The sequence below is a fragment of the Myotis nattereri genome (assembly GCF_964212035.1).
Source record: "Myotis nattereri genome assembly, chromosome: 1".
Lineage (NCBI taxonomy): Eukaryota > Metazoa > Chordata > Mammalia > Chiroptera > Vespertilionidae > Myotis > Myotis nattereri.
Window position 1 is genome coordinate 146,145,189 of NC_138075.1, and position 20,478 is coordinate 146,165,666.

General features: G+C 44.7%; 1 protein-coding gene across 1 annotated transcript in view; it reads left to right on the plus strand.

Annotated features, from left to right (window-relative positions):
- The first annotated feature begins 5,757 nt into the window (after positions 1–5,757).
- The window catches only part of HADH (hydroxyacyl-CoA dehydrogenase), a 53,057-nt gene continuing 38,336 nt past the window's right edge, over positions 5,758–20,478 (plus strand). The window contains exon 1 of the mRNA XM_081088819.1: positions 5,758–5,997. Within this exon, the coding sequence (XP_080944945.1) occupies positions 5,866–5,997 (132 nt within the window). The 5' untranslated portion in view covers positions 5,758–5,865. The remainder of the gene's footprint in view (positions 5,998–20,478) is intronic.

Below are 20,478 nucleotides of genomic sequence, written 5' to 3' on the forward strand. Positions count from 1 at the left end.
GTGGCGGGAGCCTCTCCCGCCTCCTCAGCAGCACTAAGGATGTCCGACTGCAGCTTAGGCCTGCTCCACGCTGGCAAGTGGACATCCCCCAAGAGCTCCCAGGCTGCCAGAGGGATGTCTGATTGCCAGCTTAGGCCCAGTCTCCTGGGGAGCAGGCCTAAGCCAGCAGGTGGACATCCCCCGAGAGGTCCCAGACTGCAAGAGGGCACAGGCCGGGCTGAGGGAACCCCCCCACCACCACCACCAGTGCACAAATTTTTGTGCACCGGGCCTCTAGTAACTATATATGGTGCTAGACTTATTGGCGTGATTACTTTGTTATATAAATGTATAATCATGGGATTGTACACCTGAAACTAATATTGTATGTCAACTGTAATTAAAAAACCCCCACAAAACTACCCATGGCTCTTGTAGAGTCTACAGATGTAAACATTGGGAATCATTGTGTGAAAGTTGCAATTCTGGGGTTTCTTTGTAAGAATGTCTAAGTAAATTAATCTGCTTAACCTTTATAATATTAGTAAAACAGTTAAGTTTAAAATTCAGACATATATAACATTTACGAGAAACCACACCCCACCCCACCCCACACCCCCTTTTTTTTTCGTCTAACAGCAAGGGAACTTTCTAAGGAGTACAAAAAGTATGAAATGAGTGGTAGCCTTGAGGTCAGAGTCGGTTCAAATCTGAACCTGGCCAGTTATTAGGTAGGTTGCATTTAATAAATGATTTAATTGTTTGGAACCTTGATTTCTTCACTTTCAGAGGAGAATAGCAGTGGGAGCCTTTGGGCTGTTATGAAGAAAGGCAAAACAGCATAAAGGTTAAGAACACAAGCCCTGAAAACAGACTGTTCTGGGTTTGAATTCTGCCTGTGCCATTGGTTACCTGTGTGACCTTGACCAAGTTTCTGAACCTCTCTGGACCTGTTTCCTTATAAAAGAGGGGTAGCTTTAGTACCTATCAAATAGGGCAATTGTGAGGATTTAATGAATTTTCTCAGTAGAGGAAAAGGTAAAAGTAGAGAGCTGCTAACATGATCAAAGCTTAAAGTTTGCCAAGATAAATTTTTTTCTAAAAGCTAAAGAAGATAAAATTATTTGTAAAATAGTTCAGTGTTATTAGAGATTTTGCCTTATATGTTTTATAAGAGAATATCTTTCAGTGGGACACAGCAATACATGACTGCCCTTCTCAAGCTAACCATATATTTTATGCATATCATATGACTAATTTCCTTGAAAACACTGCTGACAAGTGTGCAATGTCAACCTTCACTAATTTTGCAGTAGGTTAGCTTTTGATTGAACTTTCTGGGCTTTGCTCTTGGGCCACCCTGAGTAGCCACATGAAATCTGGTTTTCTGCCATATGAAATCTAAAAAGCACTCAACAAAACACTTTCCCCCATAAGCCAGAAATCATTAATTTCCCACAAATAGAAGGAAAATTCCAATGTACTCGGTGAATCCTTGCCCATTAGTGTTCCTGATTAACACCCGCTGTCCTTGTGTCTATCACATGACAATGTGAAGACGGTGTCAGCTCTGCTCTGCCTGCCTACCTCACAAAGCAGGATGACTGGAAGGCTTTGACACTTTTTGTTTACCGCCAATTTGTTGAAGGGAAAGGGCCAATTGCACTCCCTGCTTCTGCCACTCCCAGAGCCCACCACCATGTATATTTTAAAATAATGCTTCTTTGATATCAATATTTTAAATATTACAATTGTCCATTTATAGGACAAAACAAAGTAGTCATTACTTACTCCATTCTCTGTGCCAGCCCTTTTCTTTGCTCAATGACCAAGGTCACACTTCCTAGCACTCCATTCTGCAGAAAGGAAGCATGACCCCAAGAACAGGGTGACTGTGCAAGGCAAGGACCACAGAAATCGTTACTGGGCACCCGAAAGCCCAAGGCCACGCTTGGGAAAAGACTAGCAGTCCTGGCAAAAGGAGAATGATTCTATTGTAACTGTCATCTGATCAGGATTGTGCAGGAGTTAGGGCAGGGTGGCCCTTGCTTCAGAAGACTGCAAATGGGAGTTAGACTCTCAGTATAAAACAGCTGCAAAGTTATCTGTCCAAATGTTTCTTCTGATAGACAAAGACACTGGAGCCCAGGAGGTGTCTGACGATGGTCATACTGCCCACCAGGGACTGAGTCAGGCTCCTCTCACTCAGTGGTCCTTTCTCAACATCACGTGTTTACATAATACAGATAGCCTCAGACTTGAGTCACTCAAAAATACAGCACTGTGTTCCTGGATTGGTAGAATCAGCATCATTAAAATGTCCATACTACCCAAAGCAATCTATAAATTCAACGCACTTCCCATTAAAATACCAACGGCATATTTCAGACCTAGAACGAACTCTCCAAAAATTCATCTGGAATAAAAAAAGACCCCGAATAGCTGCAGCGATCCTGAGAAAGAAGAACAAAGTAGGTGGGATCTCAATACCAGATATCAAGCTGTATTACAAAGCCACTGTTCTCAAAACTGCCTGGTACTGGCACAAGAATAGACATATAGATCAATGGAATAGAATAGAGAGCCCAGAAATCGGCCCGAACCAATATGCTCAATTAATACTTGAGAAAGGAGGCAAGAACATACAATGGAGTCAAGACAGTCTCTTCAATAAATGGAGTTGGGAAAATTGGACAGATACATGCAAGAAAATGAAACTAGACCACCAACTTACACCATACACAAAAATTAACTCAAAATGGATAAAGGACTTAAATGTATGACGGGAAACCATAAAAATACTAGAGGAATCCAAAGGCAACAAAATATCAGACATATGCCGAAGCAATTTCTTCACTGATACAGCTCCTAGGGTATTGGAAACTAAAGAGAAAATAAAAAAGTGGGACTACATCAAAATAAAAAGCTTCTGCACAGCAAAAGAAACCATCAACAAAACAACAAGAAAGCCCACTGCATGGGAGAACATATTTGCCAATGTTATTACCTATAAGGGTTTAATCTCCAACATTCATAGGGAACTCATACAACTTAACAAAAGGAAGATAAACAATCCAATCAAAAAATGGGCAGAGGACCTAAATAGACACTTTTCAAAAGAGGACATTCAGAAAGCCAAGAGACATATGAAAACATGCTCAAAGTCACTAATCATCCAAGAAATGCGAATCAAAACAACAATGAGTTATCATCTCACACTTGTCAGAATGGCTATCATCAACAAATCAACAAACGACAAGTGCTGGAGAGGATGCGGAGAAAAGGGAACACTCGTGCACTGCTGGTGGGAATGCAGACTGGTGCAGCCACTATGGAAGACAGTATGGAGTTTCCTCAAAAAGTTAAAAATGGAACTCCCATTTGACCCTGTGATCCCACTTCTAGGAATATATCCCAAGAAAACAGAAATACCAATCAGAAAGGATATATGCACCCCTATGTTCATAGCAGCACAATTTACCATAGCTAAGATCTGAAAACTGCCTAAGTGCCCATCAGCAGATGAATGGATTAGAAAACTGTGGTACATCTACACGATGGAATACTATGCTGCTGTAAAAAAGAAGGAATTCTTACCATTTGCAACAGCATGGATGGAACTGGAGAGCATTATGCTAAGTGAAATAAGCAGTCAATGACAGAAAAATACCACATGATCTCACTCATTTATGGATAATTAAGACCATTATAAACTGATGAACAAAAATAGATACAGAGGCAGAGCAACATCGAACAGACTGTCAAACTACAGCAGGAAGGCCAGGGAGGGTTAGGGGGGTGGGTCAGAGATCAACCAAAGGACTTGTATGCATGCATATAAGCATAACCAATGGACTCAAGACACTGGGGGGTATGGGAGGCTAGGGGAAGGTCAAGGGGAGGAAAAAAAAAGGAGACATATAATACTCTTTGTAATACTTTAAACAATAAAACAATTTTTAAAAAAATACAGCACTGGTTATTCTTTCTTTCCTGAGGAAAACAAATCATGGATCTGCAAATGCATCATTCTTGGCATTGTTTGACATTACACACATTTAAAGAATATATATTGTGATGCCCTGGCCCAGTGGTTGGCAAACTGCGGCTCGCGAGCCACATGCTGGGCTTTGGCCCCTTGAGTGTGGCTCTTCCACAAAATACCATATGCGGGCGCACATGTACAGTGCAATTGAAACTTCATGGCCCATGCGCAGAAGTCGGTATTTTGTGGAAGAGCCACACTCGAGGGGCCAAAGACCCGCATGTGGCTCGTGAGCCGCAGTTTGCCGACCACTGCCCTGGCCGGTTTGGCTCTCTGGTTATAGCGTCAGCCGTGGACCCAAGGGTCTCAGGTTTGATTCCGGGTCAAGGGCGAGTACCTCGGTTGCAGGTTTGATCCAGGGCCCCTGGGTCAGGGCGCATGTGGGAGGCAACCAATCAATGTGTCTCTCTCACATTGATGTTCCTCTCTCCCCCCCACTTCACTCTCTCTAAAAATCAATGGAAAAAATATCCTCGGGTGAGGCTTAACAAAAAATTAAATTAAAAAATATAGTGACAACACTGTCATTAGAACATGTTTGGCCTTGCATTAGACACAACTTGTAACTGAGAGTGAAAGGTTAAAATCCATTAAAGAATCATGCATGCATCCTCCTAATTTATCATCTTTGCTCTCATCACACCTAATTCCTCATCCTTCTCCTGAAGCAATATTTTCTTGTTTCTACCTTTGCCATGTGCTGCTTCCTCTGGCTTGAAACCTTTCTTTTCTAATACCCTTATTCTTTAAATTACCGGGCTTCTCTGTGTAATTTTCCTTTTCCATTTCTGATCCCATGGAGTTTTGCATTTGCTACATTCTAGCATTTAATGAACTTCACTATTTGGATGTGACCCTATCTCCCCCAAGCCCAACAGTCCTCAGCAAAAGTGCTTCTCCCATATTTTACAGGATTAGACGAGATCAAAGCAAAGGAATGGTGAACACGGAATTCCTTATGATAGCTACGTCCCACAGGAGGAGGCCTACTTTTGATTTGATGGTGAGTTTGTGAGGGAAAAGGACACATATGTAATACCTTAATCAATAAAGAAAAAAAATTAAATGAATAACGTTCTCTATTACTAAGTTATAGTAACTCGAAATTACTCACACGAGGGCCATTAGCCTAGCTGGTATCAATGACTCTCCAAAGGTTGCCCTTTGACCTTAAGCCGTCAGATGTCTAACGTTGAAATGGGTAACTAACTCCTTGGGCGTGATCTTTACATTGGGACTCATGGTCCCTTAGACATTTATTTTGATTGTTGAACAGTTAGTTTCTTTCCGTTTTAGCAGACAACACAATAAAATAATCCCTAGAGCTGGTTACTAGGTGACATGAATCAAGGTTGCTCATTTTGGGTCCCTTCATCACCAACCACCAAAGATCCCGTATAAACTCAGCGCTAAGGTTTGCACGAGCATCCAAGGCGATGATTTAAGAAGTCAACACTACGCCTCCATCTTACCAGGCGTCCGTGGCTTTCCGAGGAATGGCCTGCGCGCTAACCGCCCTGCCCCGCTGCGACCCGGGGGTCCAACCCCAGTCTCCGAGGCTGAGAGCCCCCAGCTCCGCGGCGGAAGGCGGTGGCCCGCGCCAGCCCACGTGGACGCCGCGCTCCGGCGCTGGAAAGCCGTCCCCACGGCCTCCGCCAATGAGCTGAGCGGGCCGCGGGGCCCCGCCCCGCCTCCGGTGACGTCACTATAACCCCGGGGGAGCGCCGGGAGGCGGGGCCGCCTGGTTTCCGCCCCCAGAGGTCCGGTGGCTGTCGGAGCGTCGCAGTCGCGCCTTCGCCGAGTCTGGACGCCGGGGCCGCCTCCGTGTTGTCCGCAGCACCATGGCTTTCGTAACCAGGCAGTTTGTGCGCAGTGTGTCCTCTTCGTCCACGGCCTCAGCCACGGCGAAGAAGATCGTCATCAAGCACGTGGCGGTCATCGGCGGTGGGCTGATGGGCGCCGGCATCGCCCAGGTGAGCCGCCCCCAGGCAGCGCACCCCGCTCCTTTGCTGCCCACCTGAGCTGAGAGCGCTGGCGGGCCGCGACTCGGCGGGGTGGTCCGCGGAGAGGCCGGGGTCCGCGGGAGACCCGGGAATTGCCACCAGGCTCCTCCCCGGTGTGGTTGAAACGTCTTGCCTCTGGGCCTGTGAGTGGTCATTCCCCAAAGATACAGTGTCTTGGGGCCGAGCCTCGGTTTCCTCGTCTCTAAATTCCACCCGAAGAGGGCTGGGTGGAGCCTGCTCGCGAATGCACTTGGAACTGGCTCCTGCAGAGAGAAGATAGTGTTGTGGGTGCCCAAGGTTGAGACATAACTTGCTTGCTTGCTGCTTGGCTTACACCCGAATTGCTTCCAGAGACCTGCAACTTTGTAGAATGATATGGTCTTTGTAAGAGCAGTTTTCTGCTCTCCTAAAGGGTCTCCTTTCAACCTCCCGTGTGTTTCTTTTGCTTGCTGGGTTACAAAGAATAATAATAGTCATCACTTTTGTAGCACTTTGTAAAGTTACCTAGTAAGAGCTTGGGAGGCCCTGTTAGTCCACCAAGTGCCATGCAAGGCAACTTTGACCTTTGACCTCGTGCCCTCTGTGCTGAGAACTGCAAGTTTTAGGGGCCTGGAGAAAGTGGGAGGAGAAGACAAAGGGGATGAGGGCCTCCAGTCTCAATGTCCATCTTCAAGACTGCCATGTTCCAGCCTAACTGTGGCTCAAGGTCGGTTGTGCAATTGATTACCTGGATACTGTGATATTTGCTGCTGCCCCCCCCCCCCCGTCCCCCCCCCCCGTAAATTCCTGTTCATATTGGAGAACCTTGATTCCCATGTCTTAGTTGATTATATATTCTTATCATTTCAGCCCTTTGCACCTTATATTGTTGAAGCAGAGACCATTATCTAATTTTTCTTAGTGGAATACTCAAATGCAGTGGTTACAGTCATGAAAGAGTTTGTTTTTCACTGTCCTCCCAGTCAAGTCCACATTTCCATGCTTGCTCTTTAAAAATCATTGACTATTATTATGTATCTCAATTTTCCTCCCCCTGCAGAGTTTTTGCAACATATTAATTTGATTGCATTGTCTCCTAAAATCTGTATTTCATTGGCATTTTATCCTTCTAACTTCTTAACAGTTTTCCATTTCTCTCTTCCAAGATAATGTGTTTGGACATACATTTCCCTTTTTACTGTGTGGATGCCTTGGCTGCTAGGTTATGGTGTCCCCTTAATCTGTGTTCTACATGAGATGTGAGGAATAAGTCCCTTTAACCTAAATGTTACAGATATCATACTATATTATAGGGTATTCAAGCTTGAGCACACTTGTATTCCCTTGCTACACCAAAAATCTCCCACAGCTGTGAGAGTGAGATTTGTTGTGGGAAAATATAAAATGGGAAGATATAAAATAATGTATTTGTTTAAAAACAAGATATTAGGGCCTTAAGCCTACCATCTGTCTATATTTATAAAAGCCTAAGTGACCATTACGACCAGTTGACCTCTCAACTGGTCACTATGAGGATGCACTGACCACCAAGGGCAGACGCTCAACACAGGAGCTGCCCCCTGGTGGCCAGTGCGCCCCCACAGCTAACCTCCCGCAGCCCGCCAACCTCCCTCGGTCCCTCCTGGCTGGCTGGCCCCGATTGGCCCCAGTGGGGACTGGGCAACAAGGCCCCGATTGGCCCCAATTGCCGGCCAGACCAGGGAACCCCACCCATGCACGAATTTGTGCACTGGGCCTCTAATACCAATATAGGAAACTCATCCAGAAACTGTTGTTAATGGTGATTTGAAGACATCAGTGGAAGAGAATTAGAAACTAAGTAGAAAGCATTGTTTCAGGTTGCTCAGCTCTTAGAATGCTGTATCCATTATGTCCAGAAAAGGGTGTTATGCTGCACAGTCATGCCCAGAGGTAGCACCTAAAATTATGGGTATAGTATTGGAGCTTCCATCTCAGAAAGCGGGGTGGAGGTTGACATTGATGGGAACACAGACTTGAATAGTTGGACCAGGGGAGTGAGTGCGTTTTGAAATTTAAGGGGGGTAGGGGGAAGAGCTGTTTATTCCACAGGTTGGAAATACAATGGACTGTCATGCCAAAAGTTGAAATAGTGGACAGCCTTAAGGGTAAGGAGTTCTGTTCTTACAGAACAAGGTTTACAACAGCCTCAGTCACTTTAGATGAAGGCTCTAATCCTGTGGAGGGGAACCACGCTTTCCTGCAGAAATCTCTGTGCTACTCTCAGCCAGTAGGTTGGTTGGTTTCAGCAGTTTAACTGATCCATTTTGCACTCCACCTTCAGGCTTGCAGTTCTAAGCAGTATTGCTTCATTCTTCATGCTCCTTGACCTACAGCTTTTAGTAGAGGGTGAATCTGTTCTGCTTATTAAGTGCCACAGAAAAGTAGTTGATGTGTTTGACTGGAGGTTGGCTCCAGTTCAGCATGGGAAATTGGATGGCCTATATGCTGGCTCTGCCTCACGTTGGCTGTCTTAACATGGGAAAGTTCCTTAACCTCTGTGCTTACTAATCTCTAAACTAGGACTAATACTAGCACTAGCCTCATAGGAGGATCTAGAGGATTGAATGAATTAGCACAAGTCGGGCTCTTAGCACAGTGCCTGGCACCTAGTAAGAGCTCACAAAAGCTTAGCTGCCTTTATGATTATTATCTTCATTGCTTGTCCTTTTGTCCTTCTCACTTCATACCATCTCAGGTCGTTGCTGCTAAGATAGGCCTGTAATGTTTAGATGGAGAATATTGGTTGTGAATCTGTTGTATCTCACTTAATCTTGATGGCAAATGCCAGTTGTCCAGGGACCTCTGAAAAGAGGGAAGGCACTTTTGGTCCTCTCCTATTGTATTGTTAATCCTCATACAGCTTTTTTTTTCTTTTTAATTCTCACCTGAGGATATGCTGAGAGAGAGAGAGAGAGAGAGAGAGAGAGAGAGAGAGAGAGAGAGACCAATGTGTGAGGGGATGACGCTGAATGATTCTCTCTCATCATTGATGTTTCTGTCTCTCCCTCTCCTTTCCTCTCTAAAATCAATAAAAAACAAACAAACAAAAAAATACAAGCACAAACTAGCATTTAAGGTAGGCTATTAAATCACATTGCGCTTCACTCTCCTGAACTCTTTCTGAAGTAGCTTTAATTTTAATCAAGGTGTAGTTCTGTTTACAATCTTTTTTGTTTCCTTTTTATTGAATTTATTGGGGTGATACTGGTTAACAAAATTACACAGGTTTCAGGTGCACAATTCTATAACATCACCTATACAATGTATTGTGCGTTCACCACCCCAAGTCAAGTCTCCGCTCACCATTTATCCCTTCTATAACCTCCTCCACCTCCCCATCACCCTTCCCTCCAGCAATCACCACACTGTTGTCTGTGTCCATAATATTTTTTTATTTATCATTTTTGCTATATTCCAGTTTATGCTGAGTAGCATGGAAAAAAATTAAACAGATTTTGTGGGAGCCTGACACATTTCTTGAACAGTTAAGCAATTTAAGACAAGTGAGGTCTGTGCTTAATTACAATTGATCAGTGCACAGGTCATTTGTACATATGTATTCTCCAAGGGTGTCTACTTTGCCTGTCATTTGGTTTGTTTGTTTTAAATTTTAAAATTTGCTTAGGCTGCAGGTTAATATTTAAGTCAGGCTAACTTGTTTTTGCCCATTATACACTTCTGAGTTGGTTCTGATTGCCAATTTGTCTTCAGCTGGATATTGGGGCTGGCAAAGCTTACAGCATCAAATGACCCTTGCGTGCGGATCAGGTTGTTTTTTGCTTTATAAAGGAGGGGAAAAAAAGGGAAGAAAGGTACTAGTTGTGCTTTCCTTCAGTTTATAGAATGAGTTCTTTATAAGGTTTTCTTGTACATTGCCTTTTTTCATATAGGGAGCCCAGAGAGCTTGTAGCTTTCATTAAGTCACTGGTAAGGAGTCGGTGAGTTCCCTGGGCATGGAATTTCTGAGGCTGGATTTCTCAAGGCCTCAGTACATACTTCCTTTCAGTGCTCACACTTCTTGGAGGAGGTGAGAAAGTTTGCAAAGTCTTGAAGGGGGTTGGATCTAGGTTCTTCTCACCCAAAACTTTTCTTTCTTTCTTTCTTTTTTTTTTTTTTGGTCCCTCTTAAAAAGCAAAAAGTGCACATTTCTTCTGCGGAGAGCTCCTTAGGCTGTTAAACAAAAGAAGGGAGAGGGGAACATTCTCAGCTACAGAGGAACATTTTCCTGACATTTGTGATGCTTGATGAGGACTCAGATGGACCCAAAAGCTTCTCCCAGCCACTGAATTTGTTCACCGTTCTCTTCTCTGCCCCAGCTCTGAATTTTCTGATGCCAAATAGAAGAGGGATCAGAGTTGTTCTGTATTTTGTCTGTTTTGCAGTGAGTTCATCTCTGTTGAAATTTGCTTGAAAACAGTGCAGTAGCCTGGAAGAGGTTTTGGGATCACAGGAGATGGACACAATCTCTTCTTTTGAATGTTCTTATGGAGGGAATATTTTTATTCCCAGGTGTTAACTTCTCCTCAAGGGTATGGGATATGTTTGTCATGACATTCTTCCCTCACTTCCTGTATTGTTGCTCACGTCTTCATTGGGCTGTTCTCTGCTCTTGGTGACATACTGGGACAGTAAACCAGCTCCTGTCAGCGTCTTAGTTCTTGGACTTGGGGAGGGGCTGACCAGCATAAAAAGAATGCCGCGGAATACCTTTGGACATTGTAGAGCAGAAATGACACCTCAGTCAGGGTTGGGGTATTCTCTGCCATGTGCTAGATCCAGCCTCACTGTTACTTGTCCTCTGCTTGAGTTCCTAATGGCCTTTCCTTCCCCTTCTCTCCTCTCCCATATCTGCCTTAGGCACACCCCTCACTGCTCAGCTCCCCTGGAAGATAATGCTGCTGCTCTCTGTTCTGTGTCTCCCCTGGGTTATGCTAATGATGCGGTGGGATAGTTGCTGGTGAGTGGTGGTCCAGTGCTTGAAACTGAGCAGGCTGTGAGGTGCCTGCTGGAGTGTGGATCCCAGCCCTTCCTCTTCTGGCTGTGGGAACCTTGGGCAAGTCATTTCACCCCTCTCTGCCTCTATCCCTCACCTGGGAATTCATATACTTGCTTTCACAATGTGATGACAGTTAAATGAGCTAAGTGCTCAGAGTCATACTAGTGTGTTCAATGGTAATTGTTCAATAAATGCTTTTATATAGCTCCCTCAGATCTAATCTGGTGTTGACTTCTCTTATTTTAGATTCTTTTAACTATCTTGGAAGGTATTTGATAAGAAGATATGGGGAGATCCAACAATTCTAAAGGTTTTTAAGACTATGTGGATTGTTGAGAAAAAATCTTAGTGCTCCATATAGACATTTTTGGGTATTACAGTGACTTCATAAAAACATTTACAACAGAGCCTGGAACTTTAAAAATTCTACAAATGTAACACTTTATTCCATTCAAAGTAATGTGACCATTATAATAATCACTCCTGCAGAGATGGTATTGGGGTCAAGGGTCAGAGGCAGAGCTGGGGCTGGGACTCTGGTCTCTCAACTCCTGTTCTGTAGGCTAGAGATCCCAGAGGCTGAGATAACCACAGCTGTGCCTGCACCTCTGGCCTCTGCTGTCTTATGGGGAGATGTGGCCTCTGCGGACAAGGGGATCCTTCGTGGCTATCTGGAATCAGCAGATACCAGCTAGACTCGAAGTTAGGTCATCTCCATTTGGATGCTCTGCTGCCATCTTTCTGCCAGTAGACTCCAAGTCAGTTACCAAAACTCAGTTCATCATGTTCCCTCTAACTTCTCCAGAGAGTGTCCTCCTCTTATCAGTACCATTGCTGTTCTTCCAGCCACATGCACTCTGAAGATAGGGTCGTGGTCCGATAGGGTTGAGCGTTGACCTATGACCCACACTGCAAAAGACTGTGAGGCTCTCCTCCATGAGGAGGGTCTCCCCTGGCCTCTCCTTTGTGATTTCTGGACCAGGCATGGTTACCTGGATTCTTGTGGGAGCCTCTTAATTAGTCCTTTCACTAAAACTCCCCGCATCCTAACAAACATTGCATATTAATCGTCCTAGAGAGCAGTTTGTATTCACAGCTCCCTTCTCTACCCAGAAAGTTTCCATCATGGCAGCATCTTTCAGATATTCTTAAAAATAACTAAGACTTGATTGATGCCATCAACATGTCCTATTATCCCTTTTTTCCAGAATTTGTGGGAGAGTCCTGGAAGAGAAGTTATTTTCTCTACTTTATCAAACCCAGATGCTTATTGAATTTTTTGAAAAAGTATGTATTTAGCCTGGGCTGGTTTGGTTCAGTGGTTGGAGCATCAGCCCGTGCACTGAAGAAGGGTCATAGGTTCGATTCCTGGTCAAGGACACGTTCCTGAGTTGCAGATTCCCAGTCCCGGTCAGTCAAGGCACATTATCTTGGCTTTTTAGAAATACTTTTTGAAATATAAAAATCTAAGTTTTTATAAATAGGCCAGCCAATGAATTCAACAGTTTTAAGAATAAGCTAGCTGGCTCTAGTGGTAAGTGGTGGTTGAAAGCCTCAACAGAATGCCTTTTTCTGATTGTTCAAGTTGGTGAAGATAACGCGTGATGATGGCAGAGTTCATGGTATTACACAGACAGGGATAATTATAAACCCAGAATTGCCAGCTCTGAGAGATGTACCTGATTTATGGCTTCTCTCCCTAGATTAAATCATGAGAACCCAAAGCCAGGCCTTGTTGGCAATGCACAGGAGCCTCGGGCACAGTCAGCGTGGGCAGCACTGATTACATGTACTTATTCTGGGGATCAGGAGGCAGTTGGAACTCCACTGTTCTTACAAATTCACCATTCAGCCTGGCCCGCATGGCTCAGTGGTTCAGCGTTGACCTATGACCCAGGAGGTCACGGTTTGATTCCCAATCAGGGTATATGCTTGGATTGCAGGCTTCATCCCCAATGTGGGACATGCAGGAGACAGCCAATCAATGATTCTCTGACATCATTGATGTTTCTGTCTTTATCACCCTCTCCCTTACTCTCTGAAATCAATAAAAATATATATTTTTAAAAATGCACCATTCAGGCTATGCTTCAGAGAAGCTGCTTCCAATCTGGTGATATGTTTGCTTCTGCTGGGCATGTTTACTTGGCCCTGTGGCTAGAGTACTCTGGCTTTGACAAGTGTGCTATTCACTGGGCCTATTTTTACAGCTCTGAAGCACCCTTGTCTAAAAATATTTCTCTCTGGCTAAGCATGTCTTCCACTGAGGCTAGAGAAGTCATGGAGCTGAGGACATAACCTTCAAATAAAATTGTTTACATTGCAGGATTGCTTGTCCTCGAGGACTTACAGTGTGTAGGTCTCTATCATAGAGAACAAGAGTTCTCAATGGATTGATTTAAATCATGGTCACTCAAAGTGCCAGCAAGAGTCTTCCTTACTTATTGTAAAAATAACATGTTTATGGGACCAGGAAAAGAATCCTGTTAACTTTTTGTGGTCCTCTCTTCCACTGCCTACTCATTCTCAGAAAGTTGGAATAAATCAGGTGGTACTGTTGCGTAATTCAGGAATGAGTACAGAATCCTTGCATCCAGGACACATGAAATTCATTCCTAAATAAGAACCCTCAAGAAAAAAATTATGTTCACATTGTGGGGGGAGGCCCTCAGTTACCCTGATGAAAACAGCCCTGGATCATTAAAAGATCTAGTCTCACGTTGGCTTTTCCACCAGATACATTTGTTGTCACCATTTCCTGAGGGCCTATCACTGCCAGGCGTGGTCTAGGTACTCAGCAGACCAAGATGAATGACATTTAGTCAGGAGCCTGAAGTAAAAGAGTAGGGGAGATGGCACTTAAGCAAGCGATCGTACACATTATGATGGGTGCAGTGGTAAGGTTATGTGGGGGTATTATAGGAGCATGAGGCACACAGAGCCTGGGCTGAGAGGATCTTGGAGTAAGGAAGCTTAGTATCTAGGGGTGATACTCAGGCATATTTAATGAGGTGATGTTTGGGAGAAGGTGTGGACAGTGCAAAGGCCTGGAGGTGAGAGGCGTAGCAGATGCAGGGAGCCACAGGCCTTGTGGTGGTGGAGTGCCAGGCAACAGTGAATACTGTATCTGGAAAGGAGGAGGATCCCCATCCTGGAGGGCCTTGCATGTCAGGTGTAGGAACTTAAGTTTTATTCTGTGGTCACAGGGAGCCTATGAAGAGTTTGATGGAGTAAGCAATCTAGACAGAACTACCTTTTACAGAATTACATTTAGGTGGCACACTAGTGTCTGCATGTGATCTTAGGTTAATAATTTTCTGCCTTAGTTTATGTTTTTTTTTTTCCTTAGTAAAATGAAGGTATTGTGTTAAATCAGATCAGTGGTCTTTGTTTTTTGATTGTGGTAAAATACATACATAATATAAAATTTATCATTGTAACCATTTAAAAATATACAGTTCAGTGGCATTTAAGTACATGCACGTTCTTGGAAAGCCATCATGATCATCCATCTCCAGAACGCTCTTCATTTCACAAAACCAAAACTCCTTACCCATTAAACAACTCCCTATCTCTCCTCTCCTAGTCCCTGGCAAACACTGCTTCACCTTCTGTCTCTATGAATTTGTCTCTTCTGAGTACTTCACGTAAGTGGAATCATACAGTATTTTCTGACTGACCTGTTTCACCTAATTTAATACCCTAACGGTTTATCTGTGTTGTAGCATGCAGCAATAATTTCCTTCCTTTTTAAAAATTTAGATATAATTGTCAATATAACATATTAGTTACAGGTGTTCAACATAATCCTCCTATCTAATGAAAGAGAAAGATGGTAATTGGCGTACGACCACTACCCTTCCCATTGGCTAATCAGGGAGATATGCAAATTAACTGACAGCCAAGATGGCGGCCGGCAGCCAGGCAGCTGATGCGATCAGGGAGGCTTGCTTGCTTCAGTGACAGAGGACTCCAACGTTCCCCGCCTGACTTGCCAGCCTCTCAGCTGCAACTCTAAGCAACTATGTTGCAAATATAGAAGCTAAAAAAACCCCAGAAACCTGCTTTACTCAGCCGGGCTTCAGCCAGCTGGACCAAACATTGTATCAAATACAGATGGTAAACAAAGGCCAGAAACCTGTTTTCAGCAGCCGAGGCCTCAGAGCTAAAGCTGGCCCAGAATAAAAAAGAAAAAAGAAAAAAAGGAGCAGTTGGGAGCTTCAGTCACCCGTCAGCCTGAAAACAGCCCTCAGCTCCTCACCCAGACTGGCCAGGCACCCCAGTGGGGACCCCCACCCTGAAGGGTATGTGACCAGCTGCAAACAGCCATCATCCCCTCACCCAGACTGGCCAGGCACCCCAGTGGGTGCCCACCCTGATCCAGGACACCCTTCAGGGCAAACCAGCCAGCCCCACCCATGCACCAGGCCTCTATCCTATATAGTCAAAGGGTAATATGCCTCCCAGCACCGGGATCAGCGGAGCCGCGAGGCCTCCCGGCACCGGGATCAGCGTGACAGGGGGCAGCGCCCTAACCCCCTGATCGGCCCTGCTCTGGGTGTGACAGGGTGCAGCGCCCCAACCCCCTGATCGGCCCTGCTCTGTGGGTGATAGAGGGCGGCGCCCCAACTCCCCCCCCACCCCCCTCCATGGGCCCTGCTCTGTGTGTGACGGTGTAGAGCCATAACCTCCCCATCGGCCCTGCCCTGAGTGTGACAGTGGCGGCACCCCAACCCCCTGATCAGCCCTGCTCTGTGGGTGATAGAGGGCGGTGCCCCAACCCCCTGACCCGCACTGCTCTGTGTGTGATGGGGGGCGGTGCCCCAACCCCCGTGATGGGCCCTGCTCTGTGAGTGACAGTGGGGAGCTCCTCAACCCCCTGATCAGCCATGCTCTGTGTGTGACAGGGGGCGGTGCCCCAACTCCCCTATTGGCCCTACTCTGTGCGTGACAGGGGGGAGCTCCTCAACCCCCTGATCGGCCCTGCTCTGTGCGTGACAGGGGGAGCTCCCCAACCCCCTGATTAACCCTGCTCTGTGTGTGACAGGGTACAGAGCCCCAACCCCCCTGATGGGCCCTGCTCTGTGCGTGACAGGGGGCAGCGCCCCAACCCCCTGATCCGCCCTGCTCTGTGCGTAACGGGGTGGCACCGCAACCTCCCCATCGACCCTGCCTTGAGTGTGACAGGGGGCGGTGCCCCAACCCCCCAATCAGCCGTACCCTGAGCGTGACTAGGGGTGGCATCGCAACCTCCAGATCCGCCCTGCTCTGTGTATGATGGGGCAGCGCCCCAACTCCCCAATCGGCCCTGCTCTGAGCCCGACCAGGGCTGCACCTAGGGATTGGGCCTGCCCTCTGCTACCAGGGAGCAGGCCTAAGCCAGCAGGTCGTTATCTCCCGAGGGGTCCCAGACTGCGAGAGGGCACAGGCTGGGCTGAGGGACCCCCTCTCCCCCCCCAAGTGCACAAGTTTTTGTGCACTGGGCCTCTAGTGATTCCATATTTGTATAAATTGAGAAGTGATCATCATAATAAGTCTAGTTAATATCTGTCACCATATGTACTTATAATTTTTTTCTTATGATGAAATCTTTTAAAATCTACTTTCTTAGCAACTTTCAAATATACAATATAGTATTATTAACTATATAGCTGGGAGTTTGTACTTTTTAACCCTCTTCGTTGCCCACTCCGTTGTCTCTGGCATCCACAAATCTGTTCTCTGTATCCATGAGCTCAGTTTGTTTGTTTTTAGATTCCACATATAAGTGAGATCTTATGGTATTTGTCTTTCTTTATCTGACTTATTTCATTTAGTATAAATGAAGCTGTCAAGGTCCATCAGTGTTACAATGGCAAGATTTACTCCTCTTTTATGTCTGAAAATATTTCTCTCTCTCTCTCTCTCTTTCTCTCTCTCTCTCTCTCTGTGTGTGTGTGTGTGTGTGTGCGTGTGTGTGTGTGTACACATACACATATACACCACATTTCATTTATCCATTCATCCATCAATGGACACTGAGGTTGCTTCCATAGCTTCCATATCTTGGGTATTGTAAATGGTGCTGCAATGAACAGAGAGATACATGTATCTTTGTGAGTTAGTGCTCTCATTTTTTTTTTTAAAGTAGAATCCTGGATCATGTAGTAGTTCTATTTTTAATTTTTTGAGAAACTGTCATACTGTTTTTCATGGTAGCTGCACCAATCTGCATTCCTTTCACCAGTGCATAAGGGTTCTCTCTCTCTTTTTTTTAAGGTGTTGTCTTGTTGTTTAGATTTGCATTTCCCCAAGGATTAGTGATATAGAGGACCTTTTCTTGTACCTCTTGGCCACCTGTATGTCTTACTTGGAAAAATAACTATTTAGTTCCTCTGCCCATTTTTAAATTAGATTTATTTATTTACTTATTCTTGCTGTTGAGTTGTATGAGTGCTTTTTATGTCTTGGATATTAACCTCTTATCAGATATATGATTTGCAAATATTCAGTATGTTACCTTTTCATTTTGTTGATGGTTTCCTTGGCTGTGCAGAAGTGTTTTAGTTTGATACAATCCCACTTGTTTATTTTAGTTTTTGTTGCCTTTGCTTTTGGTGACAAATCCAAAAAAATCATCACTAAGACCTATGTCCAGGAGCTTGTCTCCTATGTTTATTTCTAGGAGTTTAGTGACTTCAGGTCTTATGTTCAAATTTTTGATCCAATTTGAGTTAACTTTTGTGCACGGTGTGATATAGTGGTCCAGTTGCATTCTATTGTATGTGACTGTCTAGCTTCCTGGACACCATTTGTTGAAGAGACTGTTCTTTCCCCATTGTATATTCTTGGCTGCTTAATCATAAATTACTTGACCATATATGTGTGGGTTTACTTTTGGGCTCTATATCTGTTCCATTGAGCTTTGCCTCTGTTTTTCTGCCAGTAGCATACTGTTTTGATTACTATAGTTTTGTAATATAGTTTGAAATCAGGGCACATAATGTCTCCAGCTTTGTTCTTTCTCAAGATTGATTTGGCTCTTTGAGGTCTTTCATGGTTCCATCCAAATTTTTGGATTGTTTGTTCTATTTCTGTAAAAAATTCCATTGGAATTTTTATAGGGATTGCTTGAACCTGTAGATTACTTTGGGTAGTATGGATATTTTAACAGTATTAATTTTTTCAGTCCATGAGAATATCTTTCCACTTATTTGTGTCGTCTTCAGTTTCTCTCACCAATGTCTTAGAGTTTTCATATAAGATGTTTTATAGTGTAAGTCTAGTTAATATCTGTCACCATATGTAGTTATAATTTTACCTCCTTGGTTAAGTTTATTCCTAGGCATTTTATTCTTTTTGATGTAATTATAAGTAGAATTGTTTTCATAGTTTCTCTTCCCGCTAGTTTGTTATTAGTATACTAATACTAATTTCTGGTGCATGAAATTTGTGCCAGGGGTGGGGGTGAGGGGAGCAGTCCCTCAGCATGGCCTGCACCCTCTCCATTCTGGGACCCCTCGGGGGATGTCCACAGGGATCAGGCCTAAACCAGCAGTCGGACATTCCTATAGCAATCTGGGACTACTGGCTCCTAACTGCTCGCCTGCCTGCCTGATCGCCCCTAACCACCTCTGCCTGCCTGATTGCCCCTAACCACCTCTGCCTCAGACCCCCACCCGGGACCCAGGATTCCCTCCTCCGGTCAGCTGCAGGCACCCAGGACCCGGGCTTCCCTCCCTCTGGCCGGCCACAGGCACCCAGGATCCAGGCCGGCTTCGCCCAGGCCAGCTGTAGATGCCCGGGACCATGGGGCAGGCAGCTTTTCTCTGTCTCTGGGCCGAAGGCGCTGGTGCCCAGGACCGCGGGGTGGGCAGCTTTTCTCCACCTCCCGGACAGCAGGCTTTTCTCCGTCTCCCAGGCCACAGGCGCTGGTGCCTATGACCGCAGGGCAGGCGGCTTTGCCCGGGCCTGGCTTTGTCAGGAAGGACGTCCAGAAGATCGTTCAGAAGACATCCGGTCTAATTAGCATACTACCCTTTTAATAGTATAGATTAGAAATTTTTGTATATTGATTTGTATCCTGAAATTTTATATTTTTTCTTCCTTTTATTAAAAAAAATTTTTATATTGATTTTAGAGAGAAAGGAAGGGAGAGGAAGAGAGAGAAACATCAATGATGAAAGAGAATCATTGATCAGATGCCTCCTGCACACCCCCAATGAGAACTGAGCCCCCAACCTGAGTATGTGCCCGGACCGGGAATCGAACCTCTTGGTGCATGGGTCAGTGAGCCGTGCTGACTGGACTCTTTCTTCCTTTTTTAGGGTATAATATTCCATTGGAATGTTTTTAATGCAATGATATTTCATTGCATGTATACACCACATTTTATTTAGCTATTCATTACTGATGGATACTTGGGTAGCTTCTACCTTTGGTGTTGTGAATAATGCTGCTATGAACATGGGTGTACAAATACCTATCAGAGAGGCCTTACTTTTCGGTATATACCCAGAAGTGGGATTTATGAATCCTATGGTAATTTTTTAAATTTTTTGAGGAATTGCTATACTGTATCCCATCGTGGCTGCACCATTTTACATTTCTATCAGCAGTGCACAAGGGTTTCAATTTTTCCACATCCTTGCCAACACTTATTTCCTATTTTTTTGTAATAGCCATCCTAGTGGGTGTGAATAGATCAGAGGTTTTTATACTATGCTCTAATGGACTTTAAGGATTCCATGTATTTTCTTGGTGGTTTCCAAACTCTCCTTCCCTGATCTCTGTTTTACATGTTGTTTTCTGTTTGCATTCCTATGAAGAGGATTTTCTGGCTAAAAAGGTTTGGAAAACCACCACACTGAATGATCTCTAGGGTATCTTCCTGCTGGAAAAGTTGATGGTTTTGATAATTTATAGCTAATAAACATGAACAATAAATGCTGTTGCCCATCTCTGACATTGCAGTAGGTGAGAATCAAAGGTGCCTCAGTGTCCTCAGTGTGAGAGAGAAGAAACCTGTGTTGGAGGGAGTGAACTTAAGTGACCGTGGCTACTCCATGACCTGGTTCACACATGTGCCCTCAGAGAGGGACACAAACACAGGGTCAGCATGCCTCTGGCCTTGTCCACAGCCCCTTTGATGAAAGGTTTGGGACATATTCTCATGCTGGGGGGAACTAAGCATTAGTCCGGTTTTGAAGGCACAGGGGTGGTCATACTGCTCAGTAGTTGGCTCCAGTTTCCTCTTTGCCTGGCATCTCAACCAGCTGGGCCCAAAATTGGTTAATCTGCTCACCAAAATAACAGAGACTTTTGTACCTTCCCCCCCCCCCCCCCACTTCATAATTGTCTAAAGACTTCGGTTATTAACTTTTTTTCTTTCCTTTCAAACTAATAATATGGTTTTTCATAAATCTAAAATAACTTGAAAGGTATGTAAAATTTGT